Source organism: Physella acuta, unplaced genomic scaffold (genome assembly GCF_028476545.2).
Source record: "Physella acuta isolate Inbredline_101_S28 unplaced genomic scaffold, ASM2847654v3 ptg000352l, whole genome shotgun sequence".
NCBI lineage: Eukaryota > Metazoa > Mollusca > Gastropoda > Physidae > Physella > Physella acuta.
Window position 1 is genome coordinate 98,711 of NW_026731871.1, and position 16,895 is coordinate 115,605.

At 40.4% G+C, this 16,895-nt stretch overlaps 1 protein-coding gene across 1 annotated transcript in view; it reads right to left on the reverse strand.

The window, feature by feature from the left end:
- The window catches only part of LOC131941177 (papilin), a 77,744-nt gene extending 63,151 nt beyond the window's left edge, over positions 1-14,593 (reverse strand). The window contains exon 1 of the mRNA XM_059300193.1: positions 14,323-14,593. Within this exon, the coding sequence (XP_059156176.1) occupies positions 14,323-14,593 (271 nt within the window). The remainder of the gene's footprint in view (positions 1-14,322) is intronic.
- Positions 14,594-16,895: the final 2,302 nt, after the last annotated feature.

The following is a 16,895-nucleotide window of genomic DNA, read 5'->3' on the forward strand; positions in this document are numbered from 1 at the left end:
CTCATAACAAACCTTTAAATCCTGACGCAACCCTATAACTATAAGACAAAACATAACAAACCACACAACCAAACATATAACCGACACTGCTATCATAAAACTTAACTTATAACCAACCATACAAACGTACAAACATAAAACCAAACCTGTAAACAACCCTACAACCGCATAACGTACCCTTAAACCCTTACACAACCCTATAACTATACAACGAAACGTGTAGCAAACCACACAACCCTACCCTACATCCATACACCCAAACTTATAACCAAACTTCGATCATAAACCAAACTTATAACCAACCATAAAAACCTATAAACATACGTAAATCAAACCTATAACCAACCCTACAATCATAAAACCTAACTTATAACCAACCCTACAACCAAATCTACATTACAACCAACCCCACACCCTTATATTACAACCACCCCATCAACGGCGCCAGCTTTCCCCGAGAGTGACCTTGAGATTGACCCTGGCGGACGACGACACTTATCTCTGAATACTTGCCGTCTGCTGCTCTACTTTCACACAGCAGGTAGAACCCCATTTTGTGGGGCAGGTAACTTACGGGAATTACCGTAAGCTGACCTGGAACAAATTGATTACCTCAGCAATATCAGTAGCGTGAAATAAAAAAAAAATGTTAATTAAAATACGTGCGACTTCTCTAAATAGCCGCTTTCTCCGACCCTCCCCCCTCCTCTCTCTCTCTCTCACACATACACACATACAAACTCACACACACGAACACACATTCCCTTGTATAATCAGATTCGTCTTAATAATCGACAGTGCTTAAATCGATATTCAGATTTCCTAGAAGAAGTATTGAATGAAGGTTCAGCCCAATAATCTACAATATATTGCTTCCGCGTCCCCTGATTCTATCCGTAACCCGTAAGTCTAGTCGTTGTATTAAAGCTAAACATAGAAACAAGCCCTAACACTGACCCATCCCACAGCTATAGCTCTAAGCCCATCCCACAGCTATAGCTCTAAGCCCATCCCACAGTCATAGCTCTAAGCAGTGGCGTAGCGAGGTCGGGTGTCATCTAGTGCGGCACTTAATGGTGTCACCCCCCAGAGGCGTAGCGACCCTTCCCGGGGACAAATTTTCAAATTTTCGATTTGCACCCCCCCCCCCCTATCAAACTTTCGATTTGCACCCCCCCCCCCCCTCAAACTTTTGATTTGCACCCCCTCCCGCAAGTTTTTCTCTATATATTTTGCTTTTTTTTTTGCTTTGGTGTTACCCCTCTAAATGGCGTCACCCGATGCGATCCGCACCCCCGCCCCCCTCGCTACGCCACTGGCTCTAAGCCCATCCCACAGTCATAGCTCTAAGCCCATCCCACAGCCATAGCCCTAAGCCCATCACACATATCTCTAAGCCCATCCCACAGCCATAGCCCTAAGCCCATCACACATATCTCTAAGCCCATCCCACAGCCATAGCCCTAAGCCCATCACACATATATCTAAGCCCATCCCACAGCCATAGCCCTAAGCCCATCACACATAGCTCTAAGCCCATCCCACAGCCCTAATTCTAAGCCCATCCCACATCCATAGCTTTAAGCCCATTCAACAGTCATAGCTCTAAGCCCATCACACATAGCTCTAAGCCCATCCCACAGACATAGCTCTAAGCCCATCACACATAGCTCTAAGCCCATCCCACAGCCCTAATTCTAAGCCCATCCCACATCCATAGCTTTAAGCCCATTCAACAGTCATAGCTCTAAGCCCATCACACATAGCTCTAAGCCCATCCCACAGACATAGCTCTAAGCCCATCACACATAGCTCTAAGCCCATCCCACAGCCCTAATTCTAAGCCCATCCCACAGCCATAGCTCTAAGCCCATCCCACATAGCTCTAAGCCCATCCCACAGCCCTAATTCTAAGCCCATCCCACAGACATAGCTCTAAGCTCATCACACAGCCATAGCTCTAAGCCCATCTCACAGCCATAGCTTTAAGCCCATCCCACAGCCATAGCTTTAAGCCCATCTCACAGCCATAGCTTTAAGCGCATCCCACAGCTATAGCTCTAAGCAGTGGCGTAGCGAGGTCGGGTGTCACCCGGTGCGGCACTTAATGGTGTCACCCTCAGAGGCGTAGCGACGCTTCCCGGGGACAAACTTTCAAGTTTTCGATTTGCACCCCCCCCCTCAAGTTTTTCTCTCTATATTTTGCAATTATTTTTTTTTTGCCTTGGTGTCACCCCTCTAAATGGTGTCACCCGGTTCGATCCGCCCCCCCCCCCGCCCCACCCCCCTCGCTACGCCACTGGCTCTAAGACCATCCCACAGCCATAGCTCTAATCTCATCCCACAGCCATAGCTCTAAGCCCATCCCACAGCCATAGCTCTAATCTCATCACACAGCCAAAGCTCTAAGCCCATCCCACAGCCATAGCTCTAATCTCATCACACAGCCATAGCTCTAAGCCCATCCCACAGCCATAGCTCCCCATAATAAAAAAAACCTTGAGTGTATGGCCACTCAATTTTCTCTTGAGGATCTTTTCTTCAGCTGGCAGTTCGTTTATCCGTTGCCATAGTAACTCATTTCTGATGGTTTTAGGCCACTCCAGTTAGAAAGCCTCATCTGATGTTCTAAGGTTCACAGTCGTATGCTATGCCACCAGCCCACAAACACGGTGTATACCAGTATATAAACAAATATAGCTTGGTAACCCTATCCTCAACCCAAACTCTACCGTAGTCCTCATGCTAATTGTGTACGACTTAAGTTTAAGGTTATACTGATATATAAGTCACTATATATGTCTATAATTGTTATGTTCTATAATAAATAGAACATGGTATTAGACTGATCTTTAAGAAGTGTAGACAATTTACATAGTTGAAAATTATAATTGCTTCATGTTGGGCTTAGCCTACTTTCCATTTATGAAATAAGTTTATTAAAATCAAAGGGATATAACCTATACTATATTCCTAAAAGTCATAAAAAATAGTAAAAATATCAAAAGTGTTTCTTTTTGTACAGTGAATTGGTGATTGTAGTTTAACAAAATTTCGAGCAATATATGTATTGCATTATTTTTTGTTTAAACTTTAAGCTTTTTTTTAGTATTACCGTTTGACTTTAGTCTAAATAGGATACTAATAAGTTTATTAAATAAATAAATTGTAGACTTTCAAGTGAACAGTGTAATCAAGACTCTGTACTTTTCGCTAGCAGAAGAATTAACCTCTTTTCAAAAAAAAAAAAAAAAAAAAAAACTCTTTTCAAAAGATTATGTAAATCAAAATATCTAGATATCTTTAGATACAAAACGGATGAATACTATAGGTAGAAACGACCCCCCAACCTACCCACTTTACTTTCTCGATAATACGAAGTATAGATAAAGTGTTGTAATCGTGCAAAAAAAAAATCGAGATTTTTACATATCTCGACGTTTTACACCGCATTGATACGGAAAAACATAATTTTGCAATCTTGTCCGTATGTCTGTGTGTCTGTCTGTCTGTGTGTAAACACGATAACTTGAGTACCGTTACAGCTAGGTTGATGAAATTTCATATATAAGTATTTTATCAAAATCGTAGATCCGTATCAACTTTTGAGCGATTTCCGAAAACCGGAAGTGGTACTTTTTCTACTTAGAATTTTTAAAAAGCCTATAACTTGAGTAAATTTTAAATTTCCGATTTCTCAAAAAACGCATGTAAATTTAAAAAGTACTAATAATATTGCGCACTATTATGCACATTTTGTTTTGGCGTTCGCTTGGTGCGCAATTCTTTTTTCTACGAGATTCTATTCTATTTTTAAAAGTTTAAGTAATTAAAAATCATGTCTATATTCCGAGTTATATAAGAATATTCGAGAAAGTTTAGGGGAGATCACTCCCGGTTTATTTTTTTGTGTAAATCTGGTAAGGCTATAATCTCAGAACTCACTAATAGAGGGGGAGGGCTTAAGATTTTTTTTAAAGGGGTTGGGCTGTAGTGATTAAAAATTTTAAAAACATCCGAATTACATAAAGATACCACAGAAAGCCGATAGGTAAGTTTAAAAAAACAGTGTTTATTCATTTTTTGTTCTAGTTTGTTCTTTCTCAAGTTGAAACCCCTTATGATTAGAAATATTTGCTTGAAAACCCGATAAGTAGCTAGCTATATCGAACTTTTAAGGATAATCACTTTCTTTTTATTCTCTTCCGTGGTCAGTTTTATGTCGTTTCGCCTTTTTTACTTCCTCGTATATAGAGTATAGATAAAGTATTGGTAATCGTGCACAAAAATCACATGAAATTTTGACAGTTTTCACCGTTTTACACAATAGTACTTCATCAAATACGGAGCATAGAGGACTTATTTTAATCGGGCAAAAATTATAAATCCAGATTTATCAAAATTTCGGCGTTTTTCGCGTAATCGAGTCGGTAAAACTGGTTTTTGCAATTGTGTCCGTGTGTGTGTGTGTGTGTGTGTGTGTCTGTTACAGCTAGGTTGATGAAATTTGATATATAAGTATTATATCGAATTTTTGTTTTGTATCAACTTTTCAGCGATTTCCGGTAACCGGAAGTGGAACTTATTCTACTTTCAATTTAAGGCCGATATGGAAGAAAGACCGATACCTACAAAACAGCCGACCGACAAGGACAAAAGACCGATACGGAGAAAAAGGCCGACACGTACAAAGAACCGATATGGACTAACGTCCGACACGGAAAAAAGGCCGACGTCCCATAAGTCCGACTGGCCGCAGTAAATGTATCTTGAGCCGAACACCACGTATTACATGTTGAGTCGGACCAAAAAAGCCCATTTATCACGACGCCCCCTGCCAAAAGCCCATTTATCACGACGCCCCCTGCCAAAAGCCCATTTATCACGACGCCCCCTGCCAAAAGCCCATTTATCACGACGCCCCCTGCCAAAAGCCCATTTATCACGACGCCCCCTGCCAAAAGCCCATTTATCACGACGCCCCCTGCCAAAAGCCCATTTATCACGACGCCCCCTGCCAAAAGCCCATGTATCACGACGCCCTCCGCACAAGGTCGACAATGTAAAGTACAAAGTGTGAATCATGTGACAAACAACCAATCACAACCTGCCTCTACCCTTCCCCCCCCCCCCAACTTTCATCCGCACAAATTACAAAAAGTGAATCACATCCCCCCTCCCCCCTCCCTTCTTTTTCTCACCCGCCTAATGTCTAGCTTAACATTGTTGTTTTTTATAGTGAAATTATCATCGCTCATGGCGAGATGTTGAAGGGAATTACATCAAACGTGATAACTTCAAGCTGCGAAAGCGCGTCAAGTGTTGTTTTTTTTAAGAGTTATCCGCCCTTGTGATGTATTTAAAGAATTTTCGTAACACAACAGTAATGTGTGGTAAACAAAAAAAAAAGTTTCGGAGTTCGGTCTTCGTCATAGTGAGCCATGAAACCGATTCAAATAAAGGGTCGATTATTTATTTTATCTACATGAGTTAGGTGGAATTTTTATATAAGCAGAGAGACCGCCTGTCGGATCCAGAGGCGTAGCGACCCTTCCCGGCGCCCGGGGACATACTTCCAATTTGGCGCCCCCTCGAGAGCAAATTTTCGATTTGCACCCCCCCCCCCTCGAACTTTTCATTTGCACCCCCCCCCTCAGACTTTCGATTTGCACCCCCCCCCCTCGAACTTTTCATTTGCACCCCCCCTCAAACTTTCAATTTGGCGCCCCCCCCCCCCTAAGGTCGGCGCCCGGGGACATATGTCCCCCCCCCCCGCCCCCCCCCCCCTCGCTACGCTACTGGTCGGATCACTTCAGAGCCATGTGACGTGGCCTAGATGTTCATAGCGAAAGCGTGTAGGCACGGAGAGATTGGGGGTGAGAGTGGCCTCCCCTGACAAGTGTGTGAACTCGAGTGTGTAAGGAGTGTGTGGTATCGTCAATTAGGGTAGCATGTAGTCAGTGTTTTCGGCAATGTTCACTGTTTCTCTGTTGTATTTGAAAATTATATTGGATTATTACATTTGAACTGGGTTTTAAATTGTGTTATACCTTGTTCCACTATGAAATGGAAAGCTAAGCATAACAGCCAACTCAGCTCAAATTGGGAACCTAGCATGCTTTGGTGAAATAAATTGAAATTATAAGTTCTGTTGTATAGATTGGTCTTCGCCTGAATGAGTTGTGGGTTTGATTCAGTTATTGCATTAAAAATATTCGTTTATTTTGGTATATCGTCATTAAGGTTGGTAGAACATCAGTCTCGCGGGATAAATCGTATGGCCGCGTACTATATGAGTCAACCCAGCTCAAATGTATGCCCGACTGTGATGAAGCAATACAGTCCATAGATAAGCCAGTGGTAGCATAGCGTAGGTCAGCAGAACCAAAAGAATTGCAGTGAAGCAAACTGACCGGTCACGTGAGATGGTCAGCTGACCATTGAAGCGTCGGTTGAGAGATGGAGGAATTAGCAGTTGGTCATTGGAGCTTGTAGGGAGAAGTCAAGTGTTCGCAGTTAGGTAGGAATAGCGGGGTTAAACAATCGTGTGTAGGACAGTAGAGTAGGTGAATGATTTGTATACATATTAATAAACTATAATACATCTCAGAGCTGGACTGCTCACCCGTATGTCTCGAGTTTGAATCCGGGTTCAAGTCAGTAGACCGTCCCTGAGTCCACCAAACTCTGATGGGTACCTAACTCACGTTAGGGTAAGTAAAGTCGGCTGGGCATAGTGCTGACCACACTATCTCTTCATATGCCGAGGTCACAGAAACAAGTGGGCTCTACTTCACTTGCCTCGTAGACCGTCAAGTTTGAAAGGGAACTACTTACTACTATAATACATCTCGAATTGGACTTCATTCCCTGTAAGGCTATAAAAGGGTCGACCCCCGAACTAGAAAATATTATGTGTTCATTATGGGGGAAGGTGGGGGGCGGAGGAGTGCTCGGAGGGAAGAGGGTGACCACTGGGAGGAATTTTAAAAAGGGACACATTTCGAACCTGACGATCCGTGGGGGAATGTGAAGTGACCGCGGCATGTAAAGGGATATGCCCAGCTGCTTCTTCTTTCCCTAACGTGAGTCGGGTACGCATCAGAGCTGGGTGGACTCAGGGACTACGTACGGACTCGAGGCCTGAAAGCAACGCTGGTGGTGGGTCGGGCCAAGTAAGTGGGGGGGAGGCTTAAAGTTTACTAAAGGGTAGGGTGCAACACCCTAGCCCTGCCGCCCTCTCGTTATGTCATTTGTTTGCTCATCGTGTAATAATGTGCCCCCTGCCCGCGCCCCATGCCAGACTGTTAACAGTTGTACACGTCATTCACTTCTGACCTGCTGAACATGATCTTTCTATTGATGACATTTTGATGACATCTAGACGCCATGTTGACATCATCTAACTACCAACCAATATACCAGCAATAAGGCATAAGAAATGCGCCATATATATATATATATATATATATATATATATATATATATATATATATATATATATATATATATATTTATATATATATATATTTATATATATATATATATATATATATATAACTTATATATACGTATATATATATAACGGAGCATTTCTTACGCCTTTTTGCTGGTATATATATATGTATATATATATATATATATATATATATATATATATATATATATATATATATATATATATATATATATATATATATATAATGCTGCATTTTGTATGTATTATATATTTTTTTAAATATGCTGAAAAAGTACTTCGGTACATTTTTATATGGTATGCGGGTTCCGGTGGGTGGAAGAACCTGGTGACGTCATCTTAATTGGTTCTGTTTGGGGTTTTGATGTTAGCGTTTTATGACGACAAGTGACGACGGATAATGGGGGTAATAATGGTGTAAAAACTGCACGTTGTCATGTACAGACCACCTCTATATCATCTAGGCAATCTTGTTGTTTTTTTTAACCGGTATCTTTTTAATATATTTACATTACCATAAAACGTAAGACCTCAAAAAAGTTTGGATCACCAAACTCTGCGTGTGTTCAGGCCATATAATTTTCTTGTTGGCGGCGGAGTTCTACAAACACGTCTATAGTGTTGTCTCGCATGTTTTTATGCATACTTTTGGAGGGCTTGCCTTTACAAAAAAAAAAGAAATATAAAGTAGCACCCGTTTTCAGCGATGTTAAGTAAAGATACTTTTCACGCACAAACTTCAATGGCGGCTCGCGATGGACCCTCCCCGCTCATGTGTTTGTGGGAGAAAAAAAAAATAAAGCTAACCCCTTCCAGTGGCGGAACTAGAAATCAATGGCTCCCCCGCAAAGAAAAAACAAGGGTCCCCCCCCTATATATATATATATATATATATATATATATATATATATATATACGTATGTATATAGGGGGCCCTATATATATATATATATATATATATATATATATATATATATATATATATATATATATATATATATATATATATATATATATATATATATATAATCTATATCCTAACTGAGTAATTTAGTCTACTTCATTGCAAATATATCAGGGGTTCCCAACCGTTTTTTTTTACTCTAGAGCACATTCTAAAATATCGGTAGGGAGGCGAGCACCACCTATTTTAAATCAACAAACTCCTTCCATAGGCGTAGCGACCCTTCCCGGCGCCCGGGGACAAAACTTCCGATTTGCACCCCCCCCCCCACCACCCCCATCAAACTTTCAATGTCCATCCTCTTCAACCTTTCAATAATGTTTATGAAAAAAAATCTATCTCTGTCGAATAGTGAGAGCCGGGCACATACGAATCGTTCGGCGGGTGCACATGGCGCCCGCGGGTACAGGGTTGGGAACCCCTGCAATATATAACCATTCTGAGAGAACAAACCATAAAAAATTTAGTACAAAGTTGTGATACTACATAAAATAATCATAAAAATGCTGGTCAAAAATATATAAAGACGTTAGCTTGATTCGTGAATGGTTTCTCGCGTTATGTTTATTTTTTTCATTTTTGGCTTTTATAATATCAATTTTGAAAATATTGATTTTTATAGCTATACTATTGTATAGTACGTCTTATTTAAGTAACAATTCAGAGAATCAATTGCTTTTTACTTTCTCGTATATACGTAGTATAGAGAAAGTATTGTAATCGTGCAAAAAAAAAAATCGAGATTTTTACAAATCTCGACGTTTTACACCTCACTGATACGGAAAAACATAATTTTGCAATCTTGTCCGTATGTCTGTGTGTGTGTGTGTCTGTGTGTGTGTGTCCGTGTGTAAACACGATAACTTGAGTACCGTTACAGCTAGGTTGTTGAAATTTCATATTTAAGTATTATATCAAAATCGTAGATCCGTATCAACTTTTGAGCGATTTCCGACAACCGGAAGTAGTACTTTTTCTACTTTGAATTTTTCAAAAGCCTATAACTTGAGTACTATTTCAGATAGATAAATGAAATTTCACATGTAAGTAAAAGATCTAATTCTCTACCTTCTGTTAAATTTTGAGTAATTTCCGTTGACCGGAAGTAGTAATTTACGCTACTTCCGATTTCTCAAAAAACTAATGTAAATTTATTAAGTACTAATACTATTGCGCACTATTATACACACCTTTATTAGGCGTTCGCTTGGTGCGCAATTGTTTTTTACTGAGATTCTATTCTATTTTTAAAAGTTTCAGTATTTAAAATGGATTAAAAATCATAACTATATCCCCAGTTACCAACCCCTGTTGTTTTATATAAGAATTTTCGAGAAAGTTTAGGGGAGATCACTACCGGTTTATTAATATACATAGTACAAATCTATTTAAATGACCTTCGTGGGCATCCCTATTTTAAAGAAGTGCAGTAAGTCATGGAAGTAGTGTGATTGTTTACCTACCTTTCAAACTATAGCTCTTGTAAATTTTAAAATATTTTTATACGCAACAATCTCTGCTATAGTAGACCTGTTGTTTTTTTTTTTTTTTACAAAACCACTTTCAAGATGCATGAAAAATATAATTTTTGAAACAAAAATTCATTGTTTTTTTGGTCTGAACTGGGCCTCTAAACGTCCTGGCCCCCCCCCCCCCCCCGCATTGCGGGGTCTGGCAGTATGGTAGTTCCGCCCCTGACCCCTTCCACCCTATCTAATTCTTGACTTCATTAGCTACCATTTTGCTCAGTAGCGTTTTTTTTTTTACTATTGCTGATTTTGAAAAAAAAAATGTTTTTTTTTTTTAAATTATTTTGAAATACCTAATTTCTAATATTTTAAAACGGCAAAAGTTCAGATTTCAGTAATTTCTGTTTCTGTCGGATTCGGTTTTCTTGTTGTATCGGAACTTCTTGTTTTTTCGAACATTGAAAATATTTTCTTCTAACTAAAAGAGCGATTTTGCACAACGGAAGAGATAGCGAAGAGTGCAATATCTCCATCAGGTCAACATGCAGTCAGTGTTGCTTTCAGACATTTATTTCCAGGAGAGAGTTGGCACTTGAAACTTTCGGTGGGGGGGGGGGGGTGCACTTAAGTTTCCGGAGGGTGGGCGAGGACATATTTGCTGTATAATTTCTATTTCGTCAGGGACGGTGGGCGGTGGACGTTTCACCAAGGAAGTATGGGTGTACCCTGAAGAGATGCCTGAAAGAAACTCTGTAAACAGCCCATTTGGAGACGATCTCCCATAATGCGGCCCCTATGGCACCTAACGTAAGGACCGCCCTGACAAAAAGCGACACTCGATTTTCTTCCCCCCCCCCCCCCACCCCTTATCACAGACACACCAGTTCACATCAGCGGGCGGGCGTCACGTGATCACGGTCTCAAAAAGTCGGTTAGGAACGGTGACTGACAGATTTGTCACATTGGTGTTCCGAAAACACCGGGTGTCTTCCATCCGTCATCCTACGGTACCGAACTTCGTCCTGCAATTCATAATGTCCTACAATACGTTATGTATTTTCGTCCTACAATACACAATGTTCTATAGTACCGAACTTCGTCCTACAATACATTACGTCCTAGAGTACCTAATGTCCTACAGTACATAATGTCTTACAATACTTAATGTCCTACAATACCTAATGTCCTACAGTACCTAATATCCTACAGTACCGAATTTCGTCCTACAATATATTCCGTTCTAGAGTACGTAATGTCCTACAACACATAATGTCCTACATTACCTAATGTCCTACAATACCTAATGCCCTACAATACCTAATTTCCTACTATACATAATGTCCTACATTACCTAATGTCCTACAATACCTAATGCCCTACAATACCTAATGTCCTACAATACCTAATGCCCTACAATACCTAATTTCCTACAAATACATAATGTCCTACATTACCTAATGTCCTACAATACCTAATGCCCTACAATACCTAATGTCCTACAATACCTAATGCCCTACAATACCTAATTTCCTACAATACATAATGTCCTACATTACCTAATGTCCTACAATACCTAATGCCCTACAATACCTAATGTCCTACAATACCTAATGCCCTACAAAACCTAATGCCCTACAATACCTAATGTCCTACAATACCTAATGCCCTACAATACCTAATGCCCTACAATACCCAATGTCCTACAATACCTATTTCCTACAATACAGTAATGTCCTACATTACCTAATGTCCTACATACCTAATGCCCTACAATACCTAATGTCCTACAATACCTAATGCCCTACAATACCTAATTTCCTACAATACAGTAAGGTCCTACATTACCTAATGTCCTACAATACCTAATGCCCTACAATACCTAATGTCCTACAATACCTAATGCCCTACAATACCTAATGCCCTACAATACCTAATGTCCTACAATACCTAATGCCCTACAATACCTAATGCCCTACAATACCCAATGTCCTACAATACCCAATGCCCTACAATACCTAATGCCTTACAATACCTAATGCCCTACAATACCCAAGGTCCTACATTACCCAATGTCCTACAATACCTAATGTCCTACAATACCTAATGTCTTACAGTACCTAATGTCCTACAATGCCTAATGTCCTACAATACCTAATGTCCTACAATACCTAATGTCCTACAATACCTAATGCCCTACAATACCTAATGACCTACAATACCTAATATCATACAATACCTAATGCCTACATTACCTAATGCCCTACAATACCTAATGCCCTACAATACCTAATGCCCTACAATACCGCTTGCTATTGTTAAGTCAGGTAAGCCACGTGATCTTCAGATAATTTGTTCTGCCAGTGATCAAGTATCTTCACCCCCCCCCCCCCTAACCTTCCTCTTTCTAATCCCCCCCCCCCCTCAAACCCCCACCCCAGTCATCCTACTTCCCTTGAATAGTGTGAATAAACCAATCAGTTCTGACAAGACGTAGGACCCTAGGTGTCAACTATGATAACTTTCCTGATGTCTTTTTTTAGTATACGGTCGTATGGGTGTGAGATGAAGAGAGAGGGGGGGGGGAGATTGTGTCGGCGTTCACAAAGTGACTAAATCTTCATACGAATATGAACGGAGCCACTGACTCGAGACGACAGACAGACAGACAGACAGACAGACAGCTTAAATGATCAACAGAGCTTCGGGCGGTTTGTTATAGGTTAGGGGGTATTGTAGATTATATTGGGTATTTGTAAAGCAAGCATTAAAAAATATAGCGTATCAAATCTATGTTTAGATCAGTGTTTCTTAACCGGGGTTCGATCGAACCCCATGGGGTTCTTTGAGTCTGCCGCAGGGGGTTTCGGCGTAGGTCAAGACACACGCCCGACTCATAGGATTTATTGGAGTTTGTCAATGCGAACGATAGAAAAAAAATTTAAGAAGTTTTCGGTGAATACGTATACGAAACTCGTCCGGTAACTCAAAAAAAAAGGTTCAGAACCACTGGTTTAGATAGAATTATTACCTAAACAAAGCCTTAACCATAATCTTAAACCAGAATAATGATCCTTTCCCATGCCCTAATCCTAAACTTCGACCTAACCTTACCACCAAAAAAAACAACAAAAGAATACTCGATTACATATTCTATTGTCCAGTCGATATTTTTCCAAACAAGCGATTACCCAAATCCCTTACAACATGTTTGGCTAGACACGCCACGACCCTGTTCAAATCCCTTTTGTAACTAATATCCTTCTACTTAGTTGAATAAACTTCATATGCAAATGAATTGTGCTGAAAAGCTGATTTCTTCACGCTAAAGTTCTAAATTTAGCCATGGCTAGATTTTTTTTTCAGGGGAGGGAAGCCTAAACAGTGGCTGCAGATTTAGCTGAACTTGTTTCGCCTTTATAATTTTATTGAAGTAAATTTTGCTTACAGGGCATTTAAAAAAAAAAAATTTTTTATAGGTTTTATTTTATCAAGCGGCAGGCTAAAAATACATGAAAGAAAAAATGTCTTTTATAGATGATTTTTCCTATTGTACAATGCTCGGCCTGCTCTCTTGTAGTTGAATTTTGAATGATGAGGGGGGGGGGGGGGGAGGAAGGGTTTATATAAAAAAAAAAACACCCCTTTCAGGTCTCTTTTTAATTATTTTGTGCAGGTGAAGTAGAGTTCATCTGTCTTGTTTTGGTTGTTTTTTTAATTAATTCTATGGTCAGCCTGTCGTTTCGTACTTGGTTTTTTCCCCCAATTTAGGCCAGGTACTCATTAGAGCTGAGTGGACTCTGTGAGACTTCCAGCAGCCCAGGTTATCATTTCAGTTTGGCCAAATTTCTGTCCGAGATTTTTATCATTTTTTTTGTTTCTCTCTGTACCCAGTAAAATAGTTTTAACACACGGACTAGGTTAAATTATGAAGTTATGTAAAAAAAAACGATTGCACGCCTAGTTAAGGCTATTGTTATGAGTCTTCTTGTTTAAACCCAATTTTAAAAAAAAAGATTGAAATAGTATTATAGCCAATGAAATTTGTTGTTATTTATGTGGCCTATAAAAATTATTGTTACTTAGTTTGCTAATTAAGATGGCGGTTAACTTTTAATGCCACTGAAAATAGTTGCTTTTCTAAACAATGTTTTTGAAACAAATGAAATCAATTCTTTTTTTAACTAATGTAAACTGTTTATTTTAACAAGTGAAAGTAGATATCGCCATTGTATATTCAAATTAGCTCCAACTTGCAAATTAAATTAAAAAGCCAATGAAGAAAAGAAAAACAATTTTGCTACTCACATTCCGCATGCAGCGTGGAAATATGTACTACTATCGTGTAATTAAATAAGTTGCAACTTTTTAATTAATTTTAAAAAGTCAATTAAGAAAAAAAAAATGCTACTCACGTTCCGGCATGCAGCGCGTGATGCAGGTGACGTCATCCTCGAAGCTGTTCCCGTTGGTCTGGCACCCGCCGTCCCAGAATCTCTGGGCACTTCCGCTTGTCCTTGTCGTAGTGCCACCGGACGACGTACTGGCTGGCACACAGGCCCTTGACGTGGGGCAGCTCGCAGAGGTCTGAAAAAACGTAAGGTCTCGGGTGAATCGGCCCCACGGCGGGTGAACTGCCGGGAGGGCTGGGTCACGGGCGACCTGCTCGCTGGGCACGCACGCCATCTCGCAGTCCTGCAACGACCGGAACCGGTTGGTGTTTGCCGCCGCAGTTGCCGTACCAGAACATCTTGCATTCGTGCTTGCGGCTGTCGTAGTAGTACCTCTGGACGTACTCATCGCACGGTCCATGTCTTTCGGCAAGAAGCACTTCGCCTGTATCCCACGCCCCGGATGAAAACTCCACCATCACCACCACAACGACAACCATCACCAGCATCACCTTCGTTCCCCGCGTCAACTTCCGCTGACGCGAATCCATTTTTTAGTAATTCAAGTATCCTACTATCTCTTTCTAGTTAAGAAATAACAACAACATATCCATTTCGAGGCTGTCTTTTAGAGTCGGAGAATTAATCTGTTAATAATAGGAAGCTCCCTGCGTCGTTCTAGCTAAACTAACCAACCGTATCGCGGTGGGTTTTTTTTATACATATATATAAACCAGCACCGCTGCTATTAATTCAAGAACTATTCATTCACAAATCATTCACGGGGGGGTGAAATAACCCACGGTACGTATAATCCATATAGTGAAATCTCGGTTATGGAAATAGCATTGGTAAGAGCGGACACTTTTAGAAAATTATTTTGTTGAATGAATATGTGTTACTGTAACATTAAAATAAAATAATCCTGAGGAAATATATTCGGTGATCAGTTCCATTGAAAATGTTGTCATTCACAAATGTGTAATGCAGATTACGAAACAATTTGAACAAGTTGAAATAAGAAAATATCTTGACACTTTTCACAACAATATCTGATACATTTCCGTTAAGAGGTACCCGGAGAGTATTGATCAGCAACGTCAACACAATAACTGTCGTAATTGGTAACATACATTTTTAACAACGAACTCAATAAAACTACACATGACTATATTCTCCGGTCAGTGTTTTCTTCCAGACTATTTCTCCGGGGGGCACTTGACATTTTCGGCGGGGCGGGGGGGGGGGGGGGGGGGGGGGGGGGGCGACGACGACGGGCCACCACCGTTAAAAGTATAAATTTTATATATATTTTTAATAAATTCCATTTCATTCGGGGTCGGGGGTTGGGAGTGGATGTAGACTTACTTCGGAAGGGGGGGGGGGGGGCTCCGTTCTCGAAACAGATGCCTGGAAGAAACTCTGCTCTCCGTTTAATCCCCAACACTTTTAATCATCTAAACCTATTTTACACTTTTAAATTTTCTAACCCTAATACTTAAACCAGGGGTCTCCAAACTACGGCCGCCCGCGGGCCGGATGCGGCCCCGCGAAGTTTCTCTCATCCGGCCCGCGGAGATCTTTTTGTCCAAAGAAAATCGTTTGTTGGTGATGGGCTGAGGAACTTTGCCCAGAAAAATCAAAAGACATGCCTGGAAGAAACTGGCCCCGAACTGAAATTTGATAGTTAATGCGGGCCCTCGGACTGAAAAGTTTGGGAGACCCCCTGACTTAAACTAACTGGACCAGATATCACTAACCCAAGTCTAACCCTAATACAAACCACCCATTTAACAGTAGCTTCTGATAGTAATAGACTAAAAAAAACATCTAATAGCCCTTCATATCTTAGGTTTTAAGAGGCCAGCAGCGAAGATATAGATGGGGCGGGGGAGGGCGGGGGCGGGGAGGGGGGGGGGGGCTAGTGATTTCGTGGAAAATGGTGCTTTTTTATTTGTCCGATCTTACCCCCCCCCCCCCCTCGTTCCACAAAACCCCTACTTGACTAGGGTATTAATACTATTCGTTTTTTTTCACAATGAGATTTCTACCGCTCCACTCACACACACACACATTAACATATATATATAGTATATATATATATATATATATATATATATATATATATATATATATATATATATATATATATATATATAATACGTATGTGTATTTATATATTTACACATACATACATACACACGCTTAATCATAAACACACACACTTTAGACTTTAGACAGATTCGAGAAAAAAAAATCCTTAAAATATAAACAAAAAAAAATCAATCAAACCAGACATGTTGTTTAAACACAGCAATAACATAAACATGCCCGCACACGATAGATACACCCCCCACACTAAATTAACACCTCTCCCCCCCCCCCCCCAAATAAATTAACACACCCCCCCCTCCCCGCTGAATTAACGTAGACCTAACTGTATCTACCACAACTGTGTTATTTCTCGTGTTCTCTATATAGGCTACCATTTGACACCTTTCTAATGTCTAGCACTAGCCACACTAACGTTAATCAGTGTAATTATTTGCCCGGGTTAATTAAGAAGCTGTCCTCAGAGTTGGGGCCGCGGTCCTGTG